Raw genomic sequence first — 26,990 nt, 5'->3', positions numbered from 1 at the left:
ATAAAGCGCACCGGACTATAAGGTGCACATTATTTTTGCAGCGAGGATCGGCCCCCAGCTCCCCCAGCGCAGTTGCTGGTCAAGGCCCTGCCTCAACCCAGCAGCCATGGGCCCCCGGGCCCGCCTGTACCCGGTGGGGCCGGGCTACACCTGCTGCTGCTCAGCCCCGCCTCCCTGGGGCCAGGGCATGCCCGCTGCCACTCTGTGCCACCTCCCCAGGGCCGGGCTATGCCCGCTGCTGCTCCGTGCTGCCTCCCCGGGGCCGGGCTATGCTTGCTGCTGCTCGGCCCCGCCTCCCCAGGCCCCCGGGCCCACCTGTACCTGGCAGGAGGCGTGCTCCTGGCCCCGCCTCCACCTGGTAGCCATGGGGCCCTGGGCCCCCAGCCCCGCCTCCACCCGGCTGCCACGGCAACGCGGCCCCACCTGTACCCGGCAGGATGGGCACTGCGGGCCCCCGGGCCCGCCTCCACTCAGCTGCCGTGCCCCCACAGCCCCGCCTCCACCCGGCTGCCACGGCCCTGCTGGCTCCCGCCATGGCTTGCAGCCACACTTCCGTGTTGGCAAATTTCCAAACTTTGTACATTATATAAGGCGCGCCGGACTATAAGGCGCACTTCCAGGTTTGGGACAAAACTTTAGTCAAAAGCATGTGCCTTATAGCCGTGAAATTACTGTACAGTAATTTACCCGTCTCTTTTTTTTTCTCCTTAAAAATCCTTCCAAGTCACAATTTTTTCTCACTTTCATCCTACTTACCTATCATCTGACCTCATAACCAACTTATGACCTCCAGTCTACCAGGCATCTTTGTTACTTCTCTCTCCTTCTCTTGCTGAAGAACTACAATCTCTACTTGCTTTCCTCAGGAAGCATCATATGATTACAACAATCTTGAGAATTATATAAAATAGATCTCAACATCGAGGAGAAAGGTATTAATCATATTTTGCAAAGGCTTCACAAGATACCATGCAACCCTTTACCACAGAAACCATCCCTTTTTCCAGAGTTTTTGAATTAACCCACTTTCAATCATACTTTCTGTTCTTGGCTCTTTTTCCCTTTGTGGGGCTCATCCTTTAACTCCAATCTCTACTTCATGTTAATGTGAACCTTGGGGTATAATTCACAGTGAATAGCAGAAATCATGTGGTTCACTGTCCCTGTGGTACTACAACTCTACTAGAGGACTACTACTGGTGCAGGATATGAGGGAGCACAAGAGACCCAAATATACAGCATGTTACTCATAGTCACACAAGAGACTAGGAATCAGCATGACAAGAAGGGAGGATAGAAAAAAAGATGAAAAAACAGTCAAATAATCTCAGTTTGATTACCTGGTCAATAGAAAAAATAGACCATTTCAACACCTTAATTTGATTGAACAATTCAAATGTACAGTCATAAGGCATGCCCTACACATTATTTTAGCCACTTTTTATTATCTCAGGTCTGCTCACGTTTGCCAGCTCCCACAGAATTTCTTACAGTTCTTTCCTTAAATCCAAATCTTTGCCTATAAAACTTCTATAATCAAAATCTTGCATATCTCTGCAAAAAAAACCAGCACTACACTCTTAATCTAGCTTCATCTACTCCTTTCCTGGCAAGGAAAGATTTCAAGGTTGTATATTGTATTATCCACAGACATATGTTGTTGCCCAAGCACATACCCTATAGGTATCAAAAGAAATGGAGGTTACTACAGGTATTAAATATTCCTTCCCCGACTATGTGGTTCATATTGACATTATACAGTATGTTTTACCAAAGAACATACATAGAGATAAACCATGAACTAGATGCTTTTTATCTCCTTTAGAGTATTTGAATTCTTTCTACCTCACACAGTTTTTCATACAAGTTCCTTTCTTGGGTTTTTTATGGTTGTTTCCTCCTCATGCCACTCACAATTTTACTGTCATGGTTTTTTTTCCTCCTCTTTAATATTTTGCTTCTTGTTTCTTTGCCTTCAATCATTCTTTGTATCTAAAAATTTTGGGAAATCTCTGCTACAACTTGCCTCTCATTATCAACCTACTATTGCCCAGTATCTCCAGACAGCTGAGCTTCTGAAGATAGACCATATGATGTTTTCTACCTTAACTGTATGAAAGATGTAGTCAGTAACTGCAAGAGTACCATGGACAGACAGTCAAATCATCTTCATTCTAATAGTTTTAGCCTTATAGCCCTAGGAGCATAAGGAAGAGCAATATCCACAAGAGACTGCGTTGAGGACAGGGCTTACTGAACCAGCCAAACAGAAGAGCCTCTACACTCTTGGTGACATTTCTTAGAAAACATAGGGTGCCTTTTGGTGGTGGTAGGGTGTGTGTGTGTGTGTGAGGTCTCAACCTGTTTGAAAAACTCCTTGAGATAAACTACTTACTTTCTTCCATGATGGGTAGCCTAAGGGAACAGAAAGACTGTGGGACAATAAAACAGTCTGGAAGAAAAGACATTCCAGTCATACTCACTAAAAACTGTAGTCTGATTCAGTCTTTGAGACAAAGGCTGAAAGCACTGACTATTCTCCACAATGTTTAAAATTGCTTCTTCATTAATAACTGCTTCCTCTTCTTTATCAGTATGCATCCTATTGGAGTCTATAAAAGAAAAAAAAGGATAACATGTTAAACTTCAAAGTCAGAGACATCAATACATTATGAAAGCAAGCCACTTCAGAATGGATTTTACTATCCAAGTATATTTCCATTATTTGCTGTAGCAATTTTAGAAAGGCTTACTCTAACAATAATAAAAATAAAAACAAAACTACTCTTTGTTTTTTCATAACTAACAATCACAACTTCCTTGGCTTACTTCTGTTAATAGCATAAACAGCCAAACCATGACATAGGTTTATGGCATAAACAATCAGGATGTTAAAAAAACTCACCTTTGCTCATCTGTTTATCATCATGCACTTCTACCATATTAGCTGGTGTACATGGAAAGGCTTCAGGTGAAAGTACCTCAGAATGTAGTGTTAGCTCAGCAGAGAACTCCTCTGATCCATTACTGTAGTCCAATGAGCCTGACAACGTTCTAGTTAATTGAAAAGCAAGTTTTAAATGCATATTTAAGGTTTGCATAGAATACTATATTTTATGACAAATGACTAAACACTTACACAGAGAAGTCATTTTGCTTGAGAATTTCTTTAAGTCTCTTCTGAAAAAATTTTTCACTCTCTGTTGCTGGCACAAATCCACGGTCTTTAAAATTTGAAAAATATTTGTTATTCAGTTTTACTTTGATCTCTCAACACAGAGAGCAGTTAAAATGACTGATTTTATTAGGAAAAGGCTCAAAGTTGAAGTGCCTGCTAATTTTCAGTGCCAAATCTGAGGGCTGACTTTCCAGGTGTATTAAAAAGAACTTTAAAATACTTCACATACTTCCACTGATCTCATTTGCAACTGTGAGTATCAACAGCATTTACAATTATACCAAGGTGAGCATCCAAGAAAAACCAGTGAACAATTTTGAGAAGTCTGGCTTACGCAGCCTGAATAACATTACACAGAAACACAGGAAGAAAGTCAATCAGAAAGTAGTCTGCCTCAGCCAGGAACCTGCCTCTTTCTTGCAATTCTCTGTCTTACTTGTCAAATATCATTCATACTTCAATAGAAATATGGCCTAGGTTCTATGGAGAATAGCCTGTTTGACATGCAATTACGTTGCAGAGCAGTCTTCCCTTTGTAATGAATTTTACATAAAAATACAGGGATTTGTCTATCCTATTAGAATTTTAATCTAATATCACCTTAACTATAATTCTGCAGAAATTAAATGGGACTGCCCTTGTGCATAAACTACAATGGAAAACTACAAGATAAAGAGATTTAGTTTTGTTGGCATTTAGAAGTTTTCCATCACAAAGCATGCAACCTTAATTGCCATTATCATTCATTCTGTCTAGAATGTTTTGCAGACAGTTGAATCATGATGTTGTTAGGCAAGGTTACATCCTTTTGCTTTTAAAACTGGAAAACACATACTGGACTATCAGTAAGTCCAGAAGTAAAAAAAACTTAATACGCCAATTTAAATGCTGTCCACTTGCTTCCTTCGCATTCGAAGTTTTGGATTAACAGTTGCAACATTTTAGTTTTTTTTTTACCTTGTGACTCAGGTGGATTAATCTGAGAAGATTCACATTTCTGTCTCCGTCGCTGCTTTTCATCCTCCCATATAGCCTGCAAACCAGGGTTCCTGCCAATCTGGGCTGAAATATGCAATTATACATGAAGGGAAATCTGCCAAAATGACAAAGCATTCTTTCCCCAAACTGGATTCTGACACTTTTATTCATCGCTTTGTCATTCTAGCCTGCTATTTTTTAATTGTCATTCCTGCCTTACTCTAGGATTTGGTATTATGTAAAAGTTAAGGCCTAACTTCATTTGTTTTCTAGATCTCCTATTTGTAATCTAGATATTTGGCTTTTCCTTGTCTTCCCAACAAGTAGTGTATATATGTATACATATGTTTATATAAATGTATGTACATACATATTCATACATGCACACATATGACATTGGTAATTTCCATTACTATTCTTCCTATACGTCTGAAAACTTCTGTTACACATTCACCAAAATCTCTTTATATTGCTATTATTGCTCTGATAGGACACTATTTTTAAAACCTCTTTTCTTTCAGAGATAATTATTTTTTAAAAACTTTATAAATTTGGAGATCAATAATTCACTAGCACTGAAATACAGATTATAATTTAATTAAGATGAGCTTTAAAAGAAGAGTGAACTATGACAATATGGTTTCTGTTCTAAAACCATTTTACATTGAAAGTTGTTAACACTTCACCTTCAATATCCAGTTGATTCAAAATGTCAGCAGCTACTGCATCCACCTCCAATTCACAGGTACTTTGTGGCTCAACACCTTTCAACATTAAAGAACTGTGACAACATAAATACCACAGGTTAATTTCATCAATACACTGAGTTTGAAACATGCATCATCATTGTTTAACTGGACTGATATCTGAAATTATTCAGAACAGGAGTGACTAGTTGAGTGCACTATTATCAGTTGCCATTCTCACCTGCAAGTCCTTAAACAAATGGTCATAACCAAAATCTAATGAGACAAGAAATCAGTATCTTCAACTTGAAGGGTTTAGCTTTTTCTTTTGTGAGGAGAAGAGAAAGAGCTGGTAAATAATTCCAAGTACTAAAGCAATTACAATAATATTCTTCTCCTCAAATACAAGATGAAATGTTCTGCAGAACTCAGCCAATAGGACCAGGTGTGTAGGCGGGATCGTGCACCCAGAAAACACAGAGGTAAGAATTTTTCTCTCTCATTCACAGTTCAGAACAATGCAGAGCACTTACACATTTACAACCAGTTTTTCTGGATTTTTTTCTTTATTTAGCCTGGTGAATAAGAGAGAGTATTAACAACCCAAACATATGCTGAACTAAGGATAACTGGCTCGATGAAGACTTAAAATACTAGAAACAGACCCAAGATTGTTGTACAATTATCTGATCACCTTCCTGCTGTGCCTTTTCAGATCTGCAAATGTCAATGACCTTCCACCTGTTGCTGTCAGTGAACAAATTTTAAGGAGTCTATGGAGGAAGCTAACAAATAGAAACCACCTCCCAGGTTTATTGTAAAAGTCTGTTTACCCTTTAAAATCTTTTAGAGTAACACTGAAAATCCACTCCAGGGTCTTCAACTTTCTATAGGGCCTGTAGCAGTAGGACAAGAGGTAATAGTTTTAAACAGAAAGAAGGTAAATTCAGATTAGATGTAAGGAAGATTTTATTTTTTTTTTTAATGATGAGGTGATGAGATGCTGGAACAGGCTGTCACAAGAGGTGGGAGAAGTCCCATCTCTGGAAATATTCAATGCCAGGTTACAGGGCTCTGAAAAACCTAATCTAGTTGAAGGTGCTCCTGTTCATTGCAGGAGGGTTGAACTAGATGACATTTAAAGGTCTCTTTGAACGCAAACTATGTTATGATTCTATGCACACTTTTAAAGGCAATCTATTGCCATCACATCCCTGTCTTCCCAGTCATGCCATCAGCTGAGAAACAAGCCCACTATATGCTCAAAATGCATACTTTTCATGTCACACACATTGGGTGACATTCATCAAATGATTCAAATAGAGCTTTGCCTGCACAGTGGGCAACAGGAACTGCAGGCAAGCTGAAACTTGTATTTTAATCCCACAGTAAGAAACAACTGCAACATCACTGGGAAACAAGACTGAAGGAAGAGGTTGAAAGAATTGTTAGCTCCCTTTACAAAATCAAAACACTTCTGGGAACCAAGAAAAAGGGACCATGATACAGAATGGTCAGTGATATCAGAAATGTGGTAAGGGCTTGCTTTGACTTGTCTGGAAAATACAAAATCAAAGATCTGAGCTTCCCACTTTCACTAATTTCCTCTTTTAAAATACAACAAAAAACACCAAAAGCTAATGGGGGTTGGGGAAAAAGAAAGTAAGTTTTTCAAAAGTTTAAGAAAAAATTTGTTTTAGTGACCTATTTCTGATGAGTTTGTTTGATGACTAAAACCATTAACTGAAGCATTTGCTTTTCTTCTGACAATGACGGCTTTCTATTTTTCCCCATTCATTTAGCTAGGATGTTTTGTCAAAAAAACCCAGCACCATGTCTTGGTTTTCCACATCCCCATCAAGAGTATGGCCAGTGGTTTGAGAACTGATCAAGACCAAAGACAAAATTGGCCAAGAGGTTCCCAAGTAATCAAATTTCTTACTTATAGGATACTCTAATATGGATTTCCCATACAAAAATAATGCTAAATTCAACATTGCTGAATTGAAAACAAACTGGTAGATTTTGATGTACTTAAGTATTTTTCCATAGTAATATTAATTTGACGCATGTTCTTTGTAACTCATTCAAACAATTTGAGCAAGTAGAAGGAAAAGAGTTAGCTCATTTTGCCCAAGCTCTAAATCAAACAGATATGAGGAGTTTTTCTGTCAAAAACTATAGTATTTCAATTTACATAGCATATTATTAAAATTAAAAACACTGAGCTAATAACAGGCCTTTTCTGAAACAAATCTAGGATTTATCATTATAGTTGTCATTAACACTCATGATGAAGGCAGGGCTGGCAGTCAAAACTGCACACTCTGAAGATTTATGTGGAAGCTAATAAAGACACCTGACACACACAGAAAATTCTTCATTAGACTTGAAAAAATGTCTTCCCAATAGAACTGGTTCACTAGCTGAGCATTTAACATCATTGTCAAGGTGAGCTGTTAAATGCTTGCACTAGTTAAAGTCATGGCAATAGCACTACAAGCTTCTACAACATTCAGGTAAGCCACAAAGGCCAAGAAGTCATTTGTTCCCACTTCAGGAAAACCCCTGAAGGGCATATGAATGCAGAGCAACTTTAACTGGCCTTTCTAACATTTTAATTTATGTCGATTTAAAAAAAACAAACATGAGGTGGCAAGACGGGAGTACAACCTGTCCTAAAGTACTGTTATTCAACATGGTTAAATGTTAAATATGTTCCAAAACATGCTGCTTTGGGAACTGTTTCATCTGAGTATTGGCAATAGCTGGGTCAGTTGCTAGGTTTGGTGCTTTTGCTCACCTAAAACAAACGTGCGCAACATATAGGGAAAATACACAAAGTAACCACATTTCCCATTCTCCCTGATCAAGACACATTTCTCCAGCAGCTGCAGTGCTGTTTTTAGCAGGTGAGAAGACAGCATGAAGAAGTCAGAACATGTCTAGTCTCCCAGCTGTTGTTAACTGAAAATATAAACCATTTCATGCCATTAGCAGCTGTAATGCCTTGCAAGATATTCAGAAGTGGCCTGTTTGATACAGATTGCTTTATCCAACACCTACCTCACATTGCATACATCAGTTTTGCAAAGAAAAGTAGTGGTTTAGGTAATGCCAAAACCATGATTTGAGAATATCTTTATTAGAACAAGGTTAGAAAAGATGAATTGGCAAGTCCCAGGCAAAGCTTTTCACAGCATCTCTATTTCATTTTGTAAGAAGAAATGTAAAGAGAATTGTTCACCTGATAAAACTTGTAATATACATATATGAAAGACAGGCTTAAGTGAGGCAGTGTAGAAGCAACCCAGCTGCAGGAGAACAGAAATTTACTCTCCAAAGAACCAAGACAAATCAGGGCTGCACAACACTGACTTGCCACGGTTAGGCTGTTTGGGATACTCATACCAGTTAATTTTAAATTGCCTTTACACACTGGGTGAAAAACTGCAATTAAAAAACCACTTTTCTATTAAAAACTCCAAATACATTATTTTAAGAACAGAGAAAATAGTCCTTATTTTTGAAGAAAGTAATAGTTTGTTCACACTATCCACTGAGATAAAACCTATAGTTTAGGATTAAACTTGTGCTCAAAGAAACTGGCAATGTTTGGTTTTTCAGACACCGAGGCAATGAATTAAGGCTACACTTCTTTCTTTTTTCCAGTTGAAAATCTTCTGTTTGGATTCTATTATAAGTTTCTATAGGATCTTTCATCCCATTTTTAAATTTCATCCTGTTTCTATTATTCTACTTCTGAGTTAAAAAAAGTCAACACTTGTGAAAAATAGTGCTCCCTACATACAGTTAAGTAGATCACAGCCCTTAAAAACCTTGAAAAAATAATCAACAAAGTCAGTATCTTAATTCACCAATATTCATGACAGCCTAAGGAAACAAGTTCTGTAATGACCACATATGAGGTATTTGTAATGTTAAACCGAGTAAAGGGACAAAAACTAACGCCATGGAGAATCTGAAAGGTGTTACTCAACTGTGCTGATAAGGACTCTAAAATCTGACATAATAATTTTCCATATTCTATTCATGGCAAGAAAACATGTCCTTGTTTTCAGGATGTTCAAGTGACTTAAATAATGTGCACATTATATTAAAAAATCAAATAGCTAAATAAAAACATGCACAGTCTGACAAGCGAGAAAAGCAATTATGACAGTCACAAACTTAGCAAAAATCTGCAATATTGCATATCTGCTAGACTGTGCAGAAGTGTTATTTGCCAGATCTCTCTACTTCCATATAAACTAGCGTCTAATAGCAAATCTAGGATATAAAAAAAGAAAGTGTTTCTCAAAAACATTCTACCAATCATTCTGCTTTTAACACATCATGTCCAAGTGGCAGACTTGACTGGCAGATAGTCTAAGTCTGATGTTTACTCAAAAAGTTTACTCAATGGAACTCACAGAAGTGTTTCATCATTTATTATCAGCTGCCTGAGTAGGATAACAAAATGTGTCTCATGTCCAGAACTCCTGATGTCAAAAACTGTTGGACAGCACTACCAGGTCCAAGCGACTGCTGCCTCTTTTAGGGCAGGCCTTGAAGATTTCAGTGCAATAATACTGGCAAGTATTATACCTAAAAGCCTAAAACATCAGGGATTCCTGGGCACTACAGATTTTGGCCATTTGTCTACTTGATAACAGAATCACTCTAGAATTACATTTTAAAAAGTGTCTCTGGCTTAATACAGTGCACTTATCATAGCAGCGAGTCAATAAATTGGAGATTTGCCAGGAAGAAGACAGGACACGGCTGGGTTGAATGCTGTTCTTGGTAACTGGCCAAGTAGCAGGGCGTTCTCTAGCATGAAAGAGGCAGTTCAGTCACCAAGAAACTTTGACATAGCTCTCAAATGTTTTTTAAAATAAGCAATCATCACTAGCATTTACTCATGCAAAATGCTGCTCATGTTACACATGTGACTTAAATTTTGCGTATTACCTTCCAGGTATCCAGAATTGCATTTCAGCCAGGTGATATACAGTAATTTCATGAATACAAGCCGCAGCAATTTGACAAAAATTTTGGTGGAAACCCGGAAGTGCGGCTAATACTCGGGGGCGGCTAATATGTGAATAATTTTCTGACATTTACAACCCCAGATGTGCCAGCCAGGGCACCGAGCCAAGCAGCTGCCAGTAAAAGCCGGCATTTCGCGATTGTTACAAAGTGTTACTCTGTTGCCCTGGCTCCCTGGAGGCAGCACGGGGGGTGGGGAGAGAGGCAGGAGAGCTCTCTTCTTCCCTCTTCTGCCGCAGCCTGGGGGAGAGACGGGGGGAGCCCGCGCCGCCATTGCCGCGGCTCGGGGAGGAGGATGGGGGCTCTACCCCTGCCCTCCAACGCCGTGGTGGGAGCAGGGGGTGCTCCGTGCCCGGCCAGCACTGCGGCGTGAGCGGGGCGCTCTCTCCGCGCCTGGCCGGCGCCGCGGCGGGAGCGGGGCACGCTCTCCGTGCTTGGCCGGCGCCGCAGCGGGAGCGGGGCCAGGGCGAGTGAACCCAGAGGTGGCGGCCGGCCCCGAGCGGCACCACCAACCTGGGCCACCTGGCCCTGTCAGCAGCCCCTAGCGGGCCGAGCCTGCACAGCCTTAGTTGAGCCAGTAAACCCCGCCATGCTGCGGTTCTGTTAGTACTTGGCAACTTCGTTGCACGCAGGTCCTCGCTGCGAACGACAGAGCGGCTTATATTCAGGTGCGGCTTATTTATGGACAAAGAATGAAATATTTGCCAACACCCAGAGATGCGGCTTATACTCAGTGCGGCTTGTATTCGTGAATTTACTGTACTGTGTTCCAAAGTCAAGAAATACCCAATCACTGGCACAGCTTGGTTAAACAAGAGAACTTGTTAACTGACACTTACAGCAAGGACTTGGCAGATACATGTTAGACCATCTCTAAAATGTACTCTTAATGTACACAAAGGATAATGTGTCCAAACAGACATCCCAGTCACTAAGAATACAAGACAGGCCTAGAAATTTTGTGGTCTCAGATACATTTGACTGTCTTTTCCCTTCTTGCTTTTTCTTGACAGAAAAAGTAATAACGTAAGCATACAGCTGAAAGGTAGTGATTTATGTGATCTTCATATCTGATATAAAGGACAAGCAAAGAAATTTAGAAGAAACTCCAAATGCTACTGAAAATAGCAGTCAAGTAGTAAAATTACAGTAAGCAAAACATTTTGCTAAACAATTCACAAAACAGTTACAGTAATTTCACAATTATAAGCCGCACTGAGTATAAGCCCCATCTCCGGGTGTCAGCATCTTTTCATTCTTTGTCCATATATAAGCCGCACTTGATTATAAGCCGCATGTTATAATACAGAATGTGATAAAAGGTATCTATTCTATCACCATCTGTTGAGGGTGGGGACAGTAATCCTTATCTCCATGGGAGACATTCTGCTAATGGGCCATCCATTGAAACCAGGCAGGGCATTGTTCTTTATCTTTTCACAACCCACCCTTCCTCCAGCCAGTCATTTTCTGCTAATGGCCCACTGAGTCCCACTGTGTGACTGATAAAATTACTTCATCCCATTGGAAGTTGCTCCAGCCAGGGGGAAGAGCCCAACATTTCTTACCAAGATAAAAACAGAGGTTTTGGGACACTAAGGGAGCCCCTTTCTCCACTGGACTCCAGAGGAAAACCGGATTTCTCCTCATCACCACTGGACCTCCAGAGGGAAACTGCACCTTGTACAGGAGCACTGCTCCAACTGAATCACATCTGTCGCTGCAGGAGAACTGCAGCCACCATTTAATGGGACTGCTACCAACACCCTGCCTGACGGGGTGTCAGGTTGTACTCTGACTTTGTCAGGGTTTGGAGTTTGTTTCTTTGTAGTACTGTATTTCTATTTTAATTTCCCTAGTAAAGAACTGTTATTCCTAATTCCCATATTTTTGCCTAAAAGCCCCTTGATTTCAAAATCATAATAATTTGGAGGGAGGGGGTTTACATTCTCCATTTCAAAGAGAAGCTCCTGCCTTTCTCAGCAGACACCTGTCCTCCAAACTAAAACAGCAACTTTTTGTTCTTTGTCCATATATAAGCCGCACCTGATTATAAGCCGCACTTTGGGTTCGGACCAAAATTTTAGTCAAAATGGTGTGGCTTATAATTGTGAAATTACTGTATATATATCTCAACTTGAACTGGATGGAACTTCAAGGGGACTGTGCAGGTATTGCACATCAAACTAGAAATGAATACAGCTGTTGATATGTAAGTAAGTATGTTGGGAATACAGAACATACTTTGTTAAGAAAAGAGAAATAAAGGAAGAAAGGCAGCTTTACAGCTACTGAGTAATGTTGTAGACTGCAAAAATAGAAACAGTTAAGTCCCAATCATTTCAGGAAAGAAAAGGATTTCCTTGGATAGGTATCTCATACTATCTTGGGTCAGATTCACCCTCAGTAAGGCTGAGCATGGCAATTATAGATTCATTAAGCCAATCTAGAAGCAAATTCTCAGAATTTGAAAGGAAATGAAGTAGGAAAGCAATATGAAAGTGGCACTGCAGTATGGGTTTGATTACAAGAACACTGTTTTAACTGATGACTCCCATAAATAATCCAGGAGAAATTTCACAGGCAAATAATTTTGTGTAGATAGAGAATAGAGTAAAATCAGGACTGAAAAAGTTTAGGTTTTCATGCTCACACCCTCAATAAAAGTTTAATTTTCTAGACAAAAGAAAATTTAACACAGTATCAAATATAAACAATTTCAGTTGCACGAATCATAAATGAGCTCCTTAAGCATTTTAAGAGCTAGCTAAATGTGAAATTCCTCTTGGTTATGTAAAAGGGACAGAGTATCAACACAAAATGTGTAGAACTGAATATAAACCATCTCATCTCATCTCATCTCATTAATACGGCAGTGCAGTAATGAAATACTGCAGTAATGAAATAAGGCAAGCCAGGAGACATGCTGGATACATAACCAAATGTTTCATAGTATCAGGATAACTCAGAAGTAGAATAATAAGAAACAGGATGAAATTTTAAAATGGGATGAAAGATCCTATAGGAACTTATAATGGAGTCCAAACAGAAGATTCTCAATTGAAAAAAGAAAGAAGAGAAACGTCTTGTACTAATAAATCCTAAAATACTCAGAAGCCAAATTGGCATGATAAATGAAACTGTAAAGTGCATCAGGAACTACTACTATCATTGCATATGGTGCACAGAGAGTTCGTGTGGTATATTATGTAGTATTCAGGCTTTATGTTCAAAAAATCAATTCCTGCTGGCAGAAGTATAGACAATGAGTATCAGGGAAATGGACAGCCTCGGTATTTTCCCCATTATTGTTAATGTCCGACTTCTGGAACATATGTGAGTGCTGGAGAAGGACTGGCACAAGTGAAGCGCTGAAGCCCTGGTTGAAGTGTGGAAGGAGGAGCAAAGAAGATCTGTGGTTACAGCCATGAGGATGCATCCTTGGCTCCTGCTCTGCTGAGCTCATTCCTCCCTGGTTTTGACAGTCAGGAAGCACTACTTTGCTTCCTTTTTATCTGCCTTCCCCAGACCTGTGTAAAGTAACATCAGATAATCCTAGTCTAACTGATGATCCAACCTTTAATGTTTAAATAAACTGGCTTGCAGAACCAAGTCAAGTAAGATTTGAAATGGACTGTGAATGAAATATGCAGCCAAAAAGAAGAAACAGCCCAAGAACAATTGCACATAAAGTGACCAGAAGTAAAATTGCAATACAACCATCAGTTGAATGTTGTTGCAAAATCCCCTTAAAGCAGTAATAGAATCAGAAAAGCAGATGTAATCAACACAAGTTCATGTTTTCGCATGGTAAAAAAAAACTGACGTATGGTTTAATGCACACATTTTCTATTGGGGAAGAAAATTCTCCCAGTACATAACACTAGCAGGAAGTATGGCATATTGAGCTCAACAAGGTCTTCAGAGAAGAATTACAGGATCCACCCAATAACTGAGAAGATTACTAGATGACAGAAGGACCTGCCAAGTGTCAGCAAATAGCGTAAAGAATGAACTCGCTGTTCATTCTTTATACAAAAAACTACAAATCAAAGTAGCTTCAGATAACTGTGAGTTTCTCTCCCCTCCCCAACTCTGGCCACGAACCTCCCAAAATTCCAAAAATATTCCATTTTCTTATAGAAGTAAAATGGCTACAAATTACAAACTGTAGAGTAGGAAATGCCTAGGAAAAAAGGAAAAGCATGGGAGACAGAGATGAAAATTCTAAGCTGAGGTTCTTATGTAGTTACCATTTGAAACGGACATGAAATTCTGATAACACACTATTTATGGAATCACAGAGTCATTAAGGTTGGAGAAGTCCTCTAAGATCATCAAGTCCAACTATTAATCTAGCAGTGCTAAATCATGTCTCCCAAGCACCATATCCATGTATTTTTTGAACACTTGCAGGAGATTCCACCACTTCCTGGGCAGTCTATTCCAATATCTGACCACCTCTTCAGTGAAGAAACTAATATTCAATCTAAACCTCCCCTGGTACTCTAATGGTTTATTATTTTAATAATTGTTTATTATTGTAAATGAAATGTAAATTATTTTATTTATTGTTTATTATTACTATTATTTATTACTCCCCTTTTATCAGGTCATTTTATTTTGTCCTCCCACTTGTTACCTGGGAGAAGACTGACCCTGACCTGGCTAAAACCTCCTTTCAGGTAGTTACAGAGAGCATTAAGGTCACCCCTGAGCCTCCTTTTCTCCAGGCTAAACACCCCCAGCTCCCTCAGCCACTGCTAACAGGACCTGTGCTCCAGACCCTTCACCAGCTCTGTTGCCCTTCTCCGGACTCGCTCCAGCCCCTCAATGTCCTCCTTGTTCTGAGGGTCCCAGAACTGAAGACAGGATTCGAGATGTGGCCTCACCAGTGAGGACACATTAATTAAGCATGATTACAAAAACACAGTTTGTGAACTGATGTGTAAATATTCTCTGTAACTATTAAGCTTGCTTAACTCTTCATTAAAGCCATCATTCCAAAAACCAGAAAGTCGAATTTTGCCCATTATTTCCCAGCTGGGTTTTTATAACCACAAACCATCATGTGACCAAGACTATACAGAGAAACTAAATAATGATAATTTGTGTTACATAATTACTTCCTTTTTTTAAACATGCAAAATACATAAAGGTCCTTTAAATGAGAGACTGGAACTCTGTATTACATGCAAGCTGATGTATATAGGAACATACAACAGAATACAACACAATACAACATACAACAGAAAAACCTGAGATGCTGACCTTGGTATTTCATCTTCTTCCCATTCAGTGAAAGATACATTGCTTGAATTTTCTGGCAAATGAGTTCTGTGATGTTTACTTACACCTGACGTATCACCTAGGGAAAAAAGTAGAATGAGAAATTAATTAATTAATGTGGCAATAGTTTACACAAATATCATTATATAACTGCATTTATTATTTAATATTACCAGTCTACCTGCTCCTAAAGAATAAATAGCACTTCATATCATCTTTACCCATTAACTATGCAATCATATAAATGATCTAATTTTCTTTCTAACATGTAGACACATATATATACAATATACAATACATTCCAGATACAATGGTACTAGCAGTAAGTGGAAGCCTGCAATGAAGGCAGATGTTGTCTGATCTACAAATAAAGAAAACACTCTAAGTTTGCTCAGAGGTCTCTGTGTAAGGAAGTATGCTCCAAAGTCATGCTGGTGAAGTCCTCTCTGAAGAATTCCTACCACCCTTGACGACTGAACTCTCAGTCTTCAGAGAAAGGAAAAACAATATACAGAGGATATGGCACAAAAAACAAAAAGGCTCAGGAATGGAATTGGAGAGAGGTAGAATGGGAGAAGACCTTGAAAATTACTCAGTCTCCTATGTCTACCTGAAAGACCAGCTCAAACCTTGAATTTTCTCAGCTATGTTGGTGTCATGCACTACCATGGTATTTAATTTAATTTTCAGCCATAGCAAAAACTCCTGCATTTGCTAAAGTTATACCAATTAACTCAATTGTCAGATGTCTTCAGTAATTTAATATTTTCTAGAACATGTATTTTTATTCTATAAATTTTGTAATAGTTTTGCCAATATGAATTCCACTACTTGGAATATTAGGTTTCGGGATATGTTACGTAGGAAAAAGCCCCTAGTTACTATAGAAGCAACTGGCAGGTACCATGCCAAAAGAACCTTAGAAGCTACAAACAGAAGCAAGCAGACTTAATTTCGTATGTTCTAGACCAAGCTTACTGCATCCAGAGTAGGTTCCTGCAAACCCTGCCCCTACATCAGACTCCTAAGTGTACTGACGTGGCACAAAGATGTGGCATTCAAATGGGGTGAAAAGACATTCTTGTGCTTATGCAGAGCCAGCTCATGTTTCAGCCACACCTGTGCTGTTATGGTCTATGCACTTCCATGCCTAAGAAGGTGATTCTGAAAAGACAACACAAAAGATCTGATCCCATTTGCACAGATCCAGCTCAAACCTAGCACAACTTACTGTCTGTGCTGTTCAAAAGTGATGACTTGTCTTGGGCAGCTAGTCCAGGAAGAAACACTGCCATGTTTTTACTGTGTGGTACATCAGCTAATTCTCCATATTAAAATGTAAACTGACTATGCATGGAAACATCTCTTGTTATTTTTCATCTGCAACTTGATTATTTTAAGTTGATGAAATGGAACTGAATAATTGTATATTTTAAAGGAAAATATATCATACAGCAGCTCTGCAAGATTATAGGACAACTGGTAAAATATATACTATTATTTTAAAAAATAATATGCATTTCAAATACCACACCACATCAGCTTCAGTGCATTGCTCCCTTTCTTATTCCCTGTCATTACTGTTTTCACGTACTTCTAAAAATCAAGGCTCAAATTCCTGTATCAGTTCGTTTCTTAAGTAAAGTCAATCACAGGGATAGGAATTTAAGGACACTCAATATTCCCCTTCTCTTGATATAAAGATGTTTAAAGACAGTAGCAATGACACATCAAGGTCTTTCAGAGTCATATTACAGAAGCAGATTCAGTTTTGCAAAAGTTACAGTGGTATGTGCTGCATGAATGAATAGGCAGCCTTCTTCACAGCCCATAAAGACAAGGACTTGAGAAAATGAACTGCTGCACATTCTGATACAAGCTGATGAAGGTAGAATATTCCTGCTACTAGAAAACTGCATGCTGACCTCTCTCAGCCTTCAAAAAGATCGACTTACATGAGTGAGAAAAATACCACTATGAACAGGTTCCTGAGGCTGCTTGCTTACACTGACAAACAAACATTAACTGCCAGACTCATACCATCATCTGCAAGGGAAGTAAGGTAAGTGTTTGCTGCACATCTTCTGGCAAAGGTTTTTACTGCTGTGTAAGAAACACTGTTTGGCCTAGCCTGCATGACACAGCTATACCTGACTGAAAGGAATGCACACTCCCACAACAAAGAGGCTGAGGAACAGGCAGCTAAAGTGTATCAAGTGTAAGCAGAGGCTGTGCCTTCCACATGACTCCAACAGCCTGAGTCAGAGAGGGTTGCTGTACAAGGACAGGCTCTTGACAGCAGTGCCTCTGTAAGGCTGCACCAGAGACCAACCGTTTGTCGCTTGGCTGCTGTGCCAGGAGCAATAGACACTGATCCTGTGCCTGGGGACTCCAACAGACTGAGGCAGGCTACTGATGCATGTGTGATGTGGAGTCATGCAAAGCAGAATGAACCTTCCTAGGAGCACTGCAGCCAGTATCTGACCAAGCCAGACAAGGTAGTGTCATTTTTTTCCTTTTGTTTTATTGGATTCTTTCCTATAAGTATAGTGAAAGTCCACTGGTCTCAGCCCCATGCTCCTTTTTCACCCCCTTGTACCCATTCAAGACTTAGGTCTCTCATCCTTAAATAAATGATGAAGGAGAATATAAACAGCTTATGATTTTCATCTATCATCTGAAAGGGAAAAAAAGAAATACTATGGAGAAAGAATGGAAGCAACTATTCGATACAATCACACTGCATGTTTCCAGAAGGCTGATTTGAATATTTGGAAGACTAAAGGTACATGACTATACTTCCTCAGGACTGAAAATCCTGAAGATGCTCTGTCCATGGCAAAGCTTTTGCCTTCCTACAGTTCTGACCAGCAAAAAGTGTGGCTGATTTTTGGGTATGAAAAGAGTATTTTCCTTTAAACAAGAATTAGTTCTAAAACTCCATGGGCTAATCTACTGCTGTCAGAATATACATGCATAAAAATAGGGAAGAAATTCGGTGTTTTTACAGGAAGATATTTCACCATTCTTTTCAACTTTTGCTTTATCTGTAGGAACAATTATGATTTAAGTAAACAATACCTATTTTGCTAAATGTATGTACCAAAGGCATACTTTTCCTACTGTTATCTCTCCTTTATAATGAAGAATTTAGAAGAACTAGCCCATAATTTTGTAAAGACACTACTGCAATAAAAAAAAAGAATTTGAATTTATGTATGAATCAAAACCATAAAAAAATGCAACAGTATTATTATGCTATCTTTCATGTCAACTCTTCAACTAAATATCAACAATTTCTCATCTTCTAGAAAAGAGGTGTGGTCATCTTGTGAAATGGTCACAGCTGCCATGCTGATAGATCACATGAGATATACAGCATCTAATTTCAGGAAGCAGGCTCTTCCTCAATCCCCACACAGGGGCATAAAAAGAAAAAAAGCTACATATGGACTTTGTTTTGACACAGAAAGCAAACTTCAGGGAAACTCATTCAGCCAAAATAAAGCAAAAGTCTGACAGCTAGAGACACCTTTTTCGAAATGGTAGTTTTCAGCCTTCAAAACAATTATTTGGTCTTAATAAATAAACACCTTACTTTTTCTCCTTGCCTTTCTGAATTTGACAGCAGCCAGGTTTATTAAATTCATTCCATATAAATTGTAGTCTATAAAGAGTTGTAGGAGGTAGGGAATATGGGCTTCATGAGGCTGGTAAGATTTGTTCATTATGGCTCCACCTTGCAGAAGCTCACAAACTCTAAAAGACAAATAAGGGCATAAACAAAATTATTTCAGTACAACAATATTGATATTTGACTTTAACAAAATATAGAATACTTAGACATTTTAAATTTTGCTTTAGATGTATTTTTAACTTAAGAGCTGTGTTTTTACAGTAATAGATGAACAAAAATGATCTCTGCTAATGATACAATATTTGGGTGTTAGTTGCAAAGGAGACTCGAATCCTTCAGCTTAAAAAGCATCCTACAATTCTATTCCTGCAAGTGATCCAAAAGCCACTATATGCCATGAAAATTTTTCAACAGAACAACTGTGGCAGCTGTATGCCAACACCAGTAATTATTTTGAAAGTCTCCCTAGTTCTCATTGGTACATGAATGATATATATGATACATATAATGTCCTTCATGGTTTTGAAGCTAAATACTGTATACTCAGAAGCAGTATTTTAAAACTCTGCAGGAGGACAAATCCTCTTTTAAACAGCTACATATTAAAAAATAACTGCAAGTATCTGGATAACTATAAAACAATAAGTTTATCTACAATTAACAGTATACAACTATTCAACAAAGAAAAGCACAAAGCATTTCTAAGTGTAACAAACTGGGATTAAAAATAAAGTTGTATACAGAAAAAAGAAAGGAATAAGTTAAGTGAAGTGTCAGTCCTTATTTGGGGACAGGAGCAATTCAAATGTGAGAAGCTCCAAATTTTGAAACAACTGCCCTGTCATACATTAATACAGAAATTCTAAATAATGCAAAGTTTCACTTGCCTAGAAGAAAAATCAGACATGACCATGTATTGGATCTTTTAAAAAAAAGTTACAGTATGTAATAGCACACACTCAAGGGATTTCAGTTTATGTTTGGCAAATAATTCCTCCTTACTTATTCCTGAATTTACTGCAGCTACTTTGACAGTAAGATTGAAATCACCAGCACTTTCATACAACAGAACATTGCTCTATTGAGAAACAGGGAACCTGCCTAATAACAAAAGCTATTCAGTTTACCAAGCAAATTTTAAATTTAGTAATTTTTACTGGAAACAAAACCTACTAAAATTTACTTCATAATAGATGTAATGAAGCCATATGAAAGACAGCTGCATCGTTTTCCTTAAGAGGTACAGGGAAAGTAAGCTGATGCAAATTTGTTTAAGTGTTCACAGATTACAGTAAGCACAGAACAACTAAAGGCAAGTATGTTTTGGTATTGCTTTCCTAATATTCTACTCTTCAAAAGATTATTGGTGTGTTTAAACTTGGCAAATTTTAAAGTGTTTTGAAAAACGGGTGACAATAATTTTGGAGCTTTTATTTTACTAAATTACTGGTGAATCTTGTTTCAAACCTGACTTTTTCATTCAAGATATAAGGAAATCAGACAGAACTTCGTACTTCCACATCCTTACCTTTTTACCATTGCAGGATTGTAAAGATAAATCTTCATAAACTGTCTCTCCTTTTCATGGTAACCATAAAAAGGCCTGGAGTGAAAGAAATAAAAGCAAGAAGCTAGTCAGTTATGCTATGGCATTTATTCAGTGACATTGTAATATAAGCAGTATTAAATAAGCATGTCTATCTACCCAGCTAAAGATGAAGTTGTATTTCATTTACGTCTTCCCCAAACAAACGTCTTATGCAAATAAACAAAATACCTGACACACTCTTGTGCTGCGTTGACACAATGAGCAGCTGACTTTCAGTAATGACTTTTCTGATATTCTAAGGCAAGAGAGGTGAAAAACAGGCAGGTTCTCCTAATTTCTACCTGTTCTTTCCTCACTTATTCAAGTAAAGATTGTTATCAACAGTTTACTCTGCCCAGTTTTCATTATTGAGATGAAAAGTTATACTACAACCTACATAGTTCTCACAAAAAGATCAACATCAAGAAATTTGGTAGGTGATCTTTGTTACTGGTAAAAAAAAATCAGAAATCTCTGACTGGAAATAAAAACAAGTTATTGCAGCCACTTTACTCACAATATCGAGAAACCAGCAAAACTGGCTGGGAACAGAAACACTATCTTGCTACACTTTACAATTAGAAAGAATGTATTTCAGAAATGCATGAAAAAAGCAAATAAAATGTAGTGTCGCACAACACTGAAAATCAGCATTTACATTGTTTTGAAAACGAAAACTGAATGCATGTATCTCAATTACCTGTGCTCTCCCAGGATACTTTCTTATTATTCACTACGATTTGACTTATTTTTCAGCCCTTGGTTATGCAAGTTAAATAAAAATTAACTAATAAAATCCTTAAAATGCTAACATTCAATATAGAAAGCTACACCAAATAAATCACAATGGTCATCTTGATAGATTAATAGTATATGTATGTTTAAGAGCCTCCACTTCCTGGCCTGTGCTGCTGTAAGAATCAGACAGATAAGCATGACTTGAAAGTCCCTGTGGGGGCAATTTTACATGAACCTAGAATAATCCAGAGAGGTAGAAAATGCTGCTTGGAAAGTACTGCTCTATCAGCTGAGACAGAAAAACCTAAGAACTGATTTTGTGAAATTATAGACCTAGGATTCCATTTAGGAAAAAATGGTTGTGTTAAGGAGTTTTTTTGGGAAAACCTGTTAACTATGTTGAAGCCAAGGCAAGTGAGAAGAGTTATTTAGAAGTTGTACAGCCCTGTATGAAGACATACATGGGTGAGGAATGAAAAAGTATTTGCACTGCAATCACCCAAGTCCAAAGTGCTTCTATGTAGTACAACTGCAAAAAACTATTCAAAACAACCAACCAAAACTCCTGACAGGTCATACTTACATTCCAGATACTAATGATACTTTGAAAACATGTTGAACAGTAGAAGATGGATTGCCTAAAGCCACATTGAGTGCTCTGTCAATGCTGAACGCCACTTGACGAAGGTAGCATTCTGGATGCTGTCCAAAACCATCGTAGGGTACATAGAGATAAGGAAAGATACCATGCAAGTGGAGACAAGTCTTCTGACCTAAAAATAAAAGGTAAACATTTATTCTCTAGTGACTACTTCTTCTTCTTCTAAGTAGTTGTGAACATGTGAATTTTTTCATATTACTTTCAGGTTCTGCTGACAGAATAAATTTATGGCGCAAGTGCAGGTGTTTTTCAAACAAAAGGTACTAATGTAGAGCAGCTCTCACACTTGATTCATTGACAAAATCGATACAGAACAGATGTAGTTATGTGACATACACATGATTACACCTGTGTAGCAACAGAATTCACTACTAATTATTTTCATTATAGTAATAACACAACATCTCTCTAAGAATAACTTTGCCTACTGAGTAAATGTTGGATGCTTAACAGTTTCTCAGTCCTTGTGAAAATTTTTCATTACCAATTATACAATCTCTCAGAAATTAAAAAGAACAGCCAGAGCACCTATGAGGCCACTCAGTATTCTAGTTACGAAGGCATAAGTTGGGTTGTGGAAAAAAAAAGAGTGATTTTCAACTTCTAATATCTGTGAATCCCTCAGAGATTTCTGCTGTATATGCAAATCTCTAGACTTCTAAGAACACTCTTACTTCCCAGCATTAGCTTCTGTGAGTGTGCAGTAAGAGCAGAATGAAAGGACACACCCTGAAAACCTCTGTGCTAGACCAGAGTCTGAGTTTCTCATTCCCACAAGGCAGTACAGTAATACAGACTGGGACCTCCCAAACCCACCACATTTTTAGTCTCAACTGCAATGCATGTCATCTGTTCTTTTCTCACCACAGTGCAACAAAGCAAGCATTTGCTGGCATCCATTTGCCACCTTTTCAGTCTCCAAAATCATTCATGACTTCTCAGTGGCCATAGAAAAACTTTCACAGAAAAATACTGTAAGCATGTGTTGCTGATTAACAACCACCACCACAATGATAGGCAGCACATATCCCTCTGCATTTTGTTTGGATGAACTCCCTGCATGAAGACAGCAAAACTGGCTGTGCTTTCATCACCCAGGAGATGAATGTTACAAAAAGAGAGCACAACTTCACTAGTCCATAAGACCAATGAAAAGACTTCCAAAAGTCCACTCTTTCAAACTGAGGTTATTTTTCAGCTAGTGGAGCTTGCCTGAAGTATTTACACTTAATCATACCCCAGTGGCCACCCAGTGAAGACAGCTTAAGTCCATTAAAGTGCAGCAATAACAAGACCTTCAGGTTGAGGACTGCCTGCAAATCTTTTACACCTGTGAAAGCATGCCCAAAAAATCCCACTAACAGCATAGGTTTTTTGCCCCTTTTTTAAACTGGGGTCAGATATACTGCTCTTCAAATTATGTTTAGAAGTAAAATAATTGCTCAAAAAAATGGTACTACAAGTCCATTTTCTAAGGTAAATTTTATTCTTCTTGCAAGTCAACTCCGTCAAGTCTCCTCATTAATGCTGAAATACAATTGATATACACATTCATAATGTTGAAGTCATCATCTATGAATTCTGCCCATGCCTTTAAAATATTTCAGGAAAATAAAATTCTTATTTATGTACCATGTTTTTCAAACAAAAATACATTAAGAAAAAAAGAGGAAACCAAAGAAATTAAAAACTACAGGTTTGGGGTTTTTTTCAAAGGAAAAATAAAGGACAGTAACTGCTTTATATGGCAGAAAACTTCTTCATCCTTAAGGTGGAAAAAGCCATATATTAGTAGCATGTGAACTAAGAGGACTATGCAATGGTAGCAAACCATTTATTTTCTATATCAAGTCATCAACAAATCTGAGTGTATACTGATGGCTATCCTTAGGATTGATTTGGCAATAAAGGAGTTCCCCATCAAAATACAATTATCAGAAAATTAATAGTTTTTTAAAGTTCTATAGTTTCTCTATTCAAGTTTGGTTGGTTGGTTTTGGGAAGGATTTGAGTTTGGGGTTTTTTTATTATTTTTGTTGCTTAAGCTAGAAAGGGTGGGTTGTCGTTGTTGGGTTTTTAAAAAATGTATCCCAGGATCATGCTTGGGGGAAATTCAAACTAGTTCATAAAGTAATTTGTCTGAATACTCACTGCAGCTTAAAAACCAGGTGAACAAACCAACTCACCCCAAGCTAAATATGATATTGTAATACAGGCTGAATTTCTGTATATACAAATACACATCTCACCCATGAATTTTATAAATTCAGGTGTTTGCTTCGCAGAGCTTGTCAGTCAGAATCAGTTCTGCACTCACACATTTTATTTGCACTACTACCTATGGACTCCTTTTAAAAGCACAATTTTTTCATATTTTAAAAAATACCTTAGCTTTAATGATTGTCCAAGTATTCTGAGTTATAGCTAATTTATGACCCCTTAGAACACAAAATCGCAAAGCACCAGAATAAACAGAACAGTTACACAGTCTAAACTTACTGTACTTAGATTCAGGTTCCTTTCAAGTTAAGCAGCTATTTAACAGTTCTTGCTGAACTGATAATGTGATTTTGTTGTTGAATAAAAAAGAGCACATACAAAGAAAGTTCCCTTCTGTTCCCTTCCCCTGTACTTCCCTTTATGTGCAAAAAACGCCATGATAAACACTATGGCTTTAGATTGAGCAGAGTCAAATTACCACTTAACTCCAGGGAAATCTTATGGAACACACACCCTGAGCTGCTTTTCATTTTTGATTCTGCCAAGAAAGCAAACAAGTTACTGCTGAGCTAAGACTCCTATTAGGCTAACAGCTGTCACGTTACATGGGTTTACACAGCTACTCACTTTGATTCTTTACAGTACTGATTTATTTATCGTGATATTTGGTTATACTATTTTTAATTAAAATCGACATTATTACAAGTCTGACCCTGCTAACTGTTAAGAACAGTCACGCATTTCCATCATTTAGAGTAAATCATCAAAATGCATCAAATATCATGGTATTGAGTTTGAAGCCCAGACTCCAGTAACAGCAACCATGGTTTGCACTAACCTATTAAAAATTCTAGTGGATCCTTTCCAATCTACCCACTGAAGATTTCGGGCTACAGAGACCTGCCAATTTACATGAATTAAAAACTTGGCTTGGGAGAAGGTTAATGAGTTTTATGGTTTAAATATGTTAATATTATGCTTCTGTTTCTTTTTGGAGATACAGAAAAAAAAGTTTGTACCACTAGAACAGCAATGACTGCTACAGTGCCCACTTACAGCGACCAGATGATGCTATATTTATATTATCTATAGAATCAGTTTCTTCACATCTGTTGAACTGGTGGAAGTGGTGCTCAACAGCAGATTCTGCATAAGACTGCTCTCTGCAGAATTTCTGGATACAAAATTGGCCTCTGAAGGGACAGACAACTGAAATGTTTTCATTCTGCAGCCTCTTCATGGACCTAAAAGCATGAGGTTGGCACTGGTTGAATTATCTGCTGATCAAGCATCCCAGTATGACTCAAGGAGACAGCTAATTAAAGTACAGACACCTAACAAGTATGTTTGTTATAGCTTGCTGGCATAACATAGAAAAAAATGGCAGTACACAAAACTTTGAGATGTTATAACTCAACTAGCAAACTGGCCATTTTCTCTTAAAAGAGGACACTTCCAACTAAACATCAATATAGATGAATAGTCATAATAATAATAATAACAATAATAAAGAATTGATACTTCAAAAATAATACAAATGCAATATTTTCATACAGTATAGAAAGAAAGCCCACCTGCCAAACCCATACTTATAAAAGCAAGTGGTATAAATGCTACTGAAGTATAAAAATATAGCATTTGCACAGTTGACCCATGAGAGATATATTAAGAAAGTCAATCTGGTATTTTTTTTGGAAGATGGTTGCCATATACATTACCATGAGAAGCACATACCAAGCATAATCCCTGAGTTACTCTATAATTTTTAACTATTTCAAGAAAAATCTATAGCATCCTAAAATAGAAAACTTCAATATTTTCAGAAGAGAACTGAAACCTGGATGAAAATGCAATGCAAAGATACTCAGTAACTACTTAGCAAGATACAGGAAGGATATCTTCTTGACCACCCAAATGCTCAGCCATGCAGAATGATCTGGTAGGGATAAAACTGAGATGCAGTCTTCATAGAATGGCTGAAGTTGGAAGGGACCTCTCAAAGTCATCTTGTCCAGCCCCTTGCCTAAGCTTATGAACATCTAATTTCAACAAGTACAAGTTAGAGAATCTGAGGATTATTATTCAAGTGTCCTCAGAGAAGTGCTTTTGTGTAATTTGCAAACATGGACTTTGATTTAAACTTCTAAAAAACTTTCTTCTGCCAAGATCAAACAGCAGAAATTTCTGTACAAAAGAAAAAGGTGAACATTATTGATAAGGGAACTAAGGGAACTTATTTTATTGTCCGGTTCCGGAAGAAAGTTTGCAAACAAGACAGACAAGGAGCACATGAATGTCTGTGTATATATTCCAAGAGATAACAGAAGTCTATCTGTTCCAGATGGACTTATACACATACACCTGCTGGCTCATATTCCATCAAGGGGAGAGCTTCTACAGATACCGTCTCCATTTATTTCCTCCGGAAAGACTTACAATGGCACAGGAGAACTGTCTGAACAAAGCATGTAGATGATCACAGAGGGCAATCAGGTTGGTCAAGAATTATTTACCTTGAGTGAATCCATTTTGACTACAGTAATTTCACGACCATAAGGTGCACCGGACTATAAGGCGCACTTCCGGGTTCAGGGAAAAATTTTAGTCAAAAGGGTGCGCCTTATAGTTGTGAAATTACTGTACTCTAATTTCCGATAATGAATGAGAACATGTTCTACAGTTGTGATACAGTTCAACTAACTTCTCACAAACGATAGTCAAAGCCATGTAGCTCCTATCCTGTAATTCTTAATTTAGGAACTGACTACAGAACCCTCACAAACTGAACTCAACACTGGAAACATTTTGAACAGACACCTTCTTTAGTATTTAGAAGATAAAAACTAAATCTAAATCTTGACAAATAAGACTTCAGAGAACAGTTCAATGTTGGTCTACACGCAGACATATTTTACTGTGATATTTCTGCTACAGAACAAGCTGATCCCATTAAGAAGCTATGC

The 26,990-nt window shown here is 38.0% G+C and overlaps 1 protein-coding gene across 1 annotated transcript in view; it reads right to left on the bottom strand.

The window, feature by feature from the left end:
- Nucleotides 1–26,990, bottom strand: part of REV3L (REV3 like, DNA directed polymerase zeta catalytic subunit) — a 119,569-nt gene that overhangs the window by 52,595 nt on the left and 39,984 nt on the right. The window contains exons 2-10 of the mRNA XM_033056731.1: nucleotides 21,730–21,919; nucleotides 20,349–20,423; nucleotides 18,782–18,942; nucleotides 15,166–15,262; nucleotides 4,843–4,937; nucleotides 4,136–4,240; nucleotides 3,140–3,224; nucleotides 2,906–3,054; nucleotides 2,484–2,612 (exon numbers count right to left, since the gene is read on the bottom strand). Of these exons, the coding sequence (XP_032912622.1) occupies nucleotides 2,484–2,612; nucleotides 2,906–3,054; nucleotides 3,140–3,224; nucleotides 4,136–4,240; nucleotides 4,843–4,937; nucleotides 15,166–15,262; nucleotides 18,782–18,942; nucleotides 20,349–20,423; nucleotides 21,730–21,919 (1,086 nt within the window). The remainder of the gene's footprint in view (nucleotides 1–2,483; nucleotides 2,613–2,905; nucleotides 3,055–3,139; nucleotides 3,225–4,135; nucleotides 4,241–4,842; nucleotides 4,938–15,165; nucleotides 15,263–18,781; nucleotides 18,943–20,348; nucleotides 20,424–21,729; nucleotides 21,920–26,990) is intronic.

The sequence above is a fragment of the Catharus ustulatus genome, chromosome 3 (genome assembly GCF_009819885.2).
Source record: "Catharus ustulatus isolate bCatUst1 chromosome 3, bCatUst1.pri.v2, whole genome shotgun sequence".
NCBI lineage: Eukaryota > Metazoa > Chordata > Aves > Passeriformes > Turdidae > Catharus > Catharus ustulatus.
This window is presented reverse-complemented; position numbering and strand designations above follow the sequence as displayed.